Consider the following 2,502-nt stretch of genomic DNA (forward strand, 5'->3'; position numbering starts at 1 on the left):
GAACAGGAATGGGGACAGATGGGATAGGGGTGGGGACAAACGGGGCTGGAATTGCAGCCAAAGGGCACAGGGACAGGTGGGGACAGGAGTGGGGCCACTGAGGTGTCAGTGGTGGGAACACCAGGAGGTCGGGAATGGGGAGAGGGACAGATGGGGACAGGGACACCAGAGTGTAGGGGATGGGGATGGGGACACAGACGTGTCCAGAATAGGGACAGGGTCACCACAGGGTCAGTGATGGGGACCCTGGGGGACATTGGGGTATCTGGGATGGGGACAATGGGGGGTCTCTTGGATGGGGACAGGGACACCAGGGGGTCAGGGATGGGGACAAAGGGGACACTGGAGTGCCCCAGGCTGTCCCCTGTCCCTCCTCACCTCGAAGCGCTGCAGGAAGCTGCTCAGGTTTCCCTGGAATTCGGGGCTGTTGGGCGCAAACATGTAGAGCCGATCCAGCACATCGTATGCCACGAAGTCCACGAAGGTCAGCTGGGGGGAAGGGGATGGTCAGACCCCACTGGGACCCCCAAAACAGCCCCCCACAGCACCCCCGACTCACCTTGTCCCCCGCGAACCAGGCGCGGTGGCCCAGGAAGCGCGAGAACTCCCGGAGCTTCTTGGGAAGCTGCTCCAGGAATCCCACCTTCAGCTTCTCCTGCAGGGGGGACGGTTGGGGGGGCTGCAACACCACCCAGACCTCACAGAACACCCCCAGACCCCACAGAACATTCCCAGACCCCACAGAACACCCCCGAACCCCACAGAACCAGGGCAGCACCCCCAGGCAGAGAGGGGGGAGTGGGAATGGGAATGAGGGATGAGAAGGGGGGAATGGGGGCAAAGGGTGCATCCCAACAGACCCCCTCACGCCGCTAATGGCTCCTACGCCTTGTCCCACATGGGGGGACAGCCTCGTGACCCCCATCCCGCCCGGGGGTACTCACGAACTTGGGGTCATAGCAGAGCCGGGCAAACTCCATCCTGAAATCCATGAGCTGGTTTTCCAGCACATCCACGCGCTGCTTCTCCTCCTCCGTCTCGCCGCCTGCGGCACCAGGACGTGTCACCCCCACCCCCCAAAACAGAGCCCCCCGGGCACCCTGGCAGCCCCCCCACTCACACATGTTGTGCTTGCGGGCGATGTAGCGCAGGATCGCGTTGCTCTGGGTCAGCTTGACGGGGCCGTCGATGAGATACGGGAGCTGGGGGGGTGGTCCCGGAGGGGGGATCAGCCCCGGCGATTGCCCCCCTCCCCCCCCATCAGCGCTCCCCCCCTCCCATCACCTACATTGGGGAAGTCGAGCCCCAGTTTCTCCTTCTCGTTGGTCCAATTGCTCAGTTCAAAATAGGGTGCTGGGGGGGAAGGAGGGCAGAGCAGTTGGAGGGGGGGCTCCCCCAGACCCCCAACCTTCCCACCCCGCTCTGCCCCCGGAGCCGCGTGTGCCCCCCCAGCCCCGGGCGGGTCAGGGACGACGTTGCCCCTGAGAGGGATCAAAGTCCGATTTTGGGGAGGGATTTGGCCCCCCTCGAGGTGCAGGACGGGGTTGGTGGGGAGGGGAAGAAGGACAGACTGGAAACGGGGCGTCCCTTTTCCCCCCAGCGGGTTTTTGACACTGCACAAAGCAGGAGGAGGGGTTCTCAGGGGGTCTCGGGGTTTGAGGGGGTCACAGCCCCCCCTCACCTGGGCCAGGACAGTACAGGCGCTCCTGGTAGGGGGTCTCCGTGTACTCCAGCAGCAGGCGGATGGCGTGGGCCAGCTGGGGGGGGACACACACAGCGCCCACCTTTGGCACCCCAAAGGGACCCTGGGACCTCCACCTCTCCCACCCAAGGACTTCCAGAACCCCCAAACGCCCGCCCTGGGACCCCCGGCACCGCCAGACCACCAGCACCCCCTGGGGGGCCCCAGGAGCTCCCACCAGCTCCCCTGGGACCCCCGGACACTCCTGATGTCCCGTAGACACCTCTCATACCCCACCGACCCCCCCCGTGCCCTCCCGGCCCCACTCACCCCCCGGATGTCCCAGTAGCCCAGTGTCACCACCATGGTGTCCCCCCGGCCGCGGATCTGCGGGACTGTGGCACGGACCCGGACGGACTGGGGACAGGGGACAGGGGACAGGGGGGTGGCCGAGCCCTCCCCGCCCCTCCTCCGGGCCTTCCCCCTGCCTCTCCCTCCCCGCCCGCGTGGGCGCTGCCGGGCGGGTGCCGGGGTGTCCCGCCAGGGTGAGCTGCCAGCGCTGGGGGAATCGGGCAGGCCCGTGGGGTGCCGGGGGTCTCAGTGTGGGATGCCCCCCTCGTCCTGGGTAGGCTCCAGCTCAGCCCCCCCCGCAGCGCTGAGGCCCAGCCTGGAGAAGGTGCTGGAGGAGCGGAGGGGCCAGCACGGCTACAGGTGAGGGGGGGGCGTGAAACACCCCCTGAACCTCGGGGAAGGTTCGGGGGGGGCTGCGTGGGACCCCCGGGGGGGCTGGAGAGGCTGTGTGGGAATGGGGGGGCTGTGGG

At 67.3% G+C, this 2,502-nt stretch overlaps 1 protein-coding gene across 1 annotated transcript; it reads right to left on the minus strand.

The window, feature by feature from the left end:
- Nucleotides 1–378: 378 nt before the first annotated feature.
- Nucleotides 379–2,109, minus strand: LOC114072322 (glutathione S-transferase 2-like; the record flags this gene model as incomplete). Its single annotated transcript, XM_027910234.1, has 7 exons — nt 2,012–2,109; nt 1,682–1,757; nt 1,289–1,353; nt 1,121–1,202; nt 945–1,045; nt 560–655; nt 379–489 (listed from the first exon to the last, which is right to left on the minus strand). Coding segments are annotated over exons 1-7 (567 nt in total), but the record flags the coding sequence as incomplete, so codon positions are not given.
- Between the last annotated feature and the right edge of the window lie 393 nt (nt 2,110–2,502).

The sequence above is a fragment of the Empidonax traillii genome, unplaced genomic scaffold (genome assembly GCF_003031625.1).
Source record: "Empidonax traillii isolate 1590-97213 ecotype Southwest subspecies unplaced genomic scaffold, ASM303162v1 scaffold2978:size16706, whole genome shotgun sequence".
NCBI classification, from domain to species: Eukaryota; Metazoa; Chordata; class Aves; order Passeriformes; family Tyrannidae; genus Empidonax; species Empidonax traillii.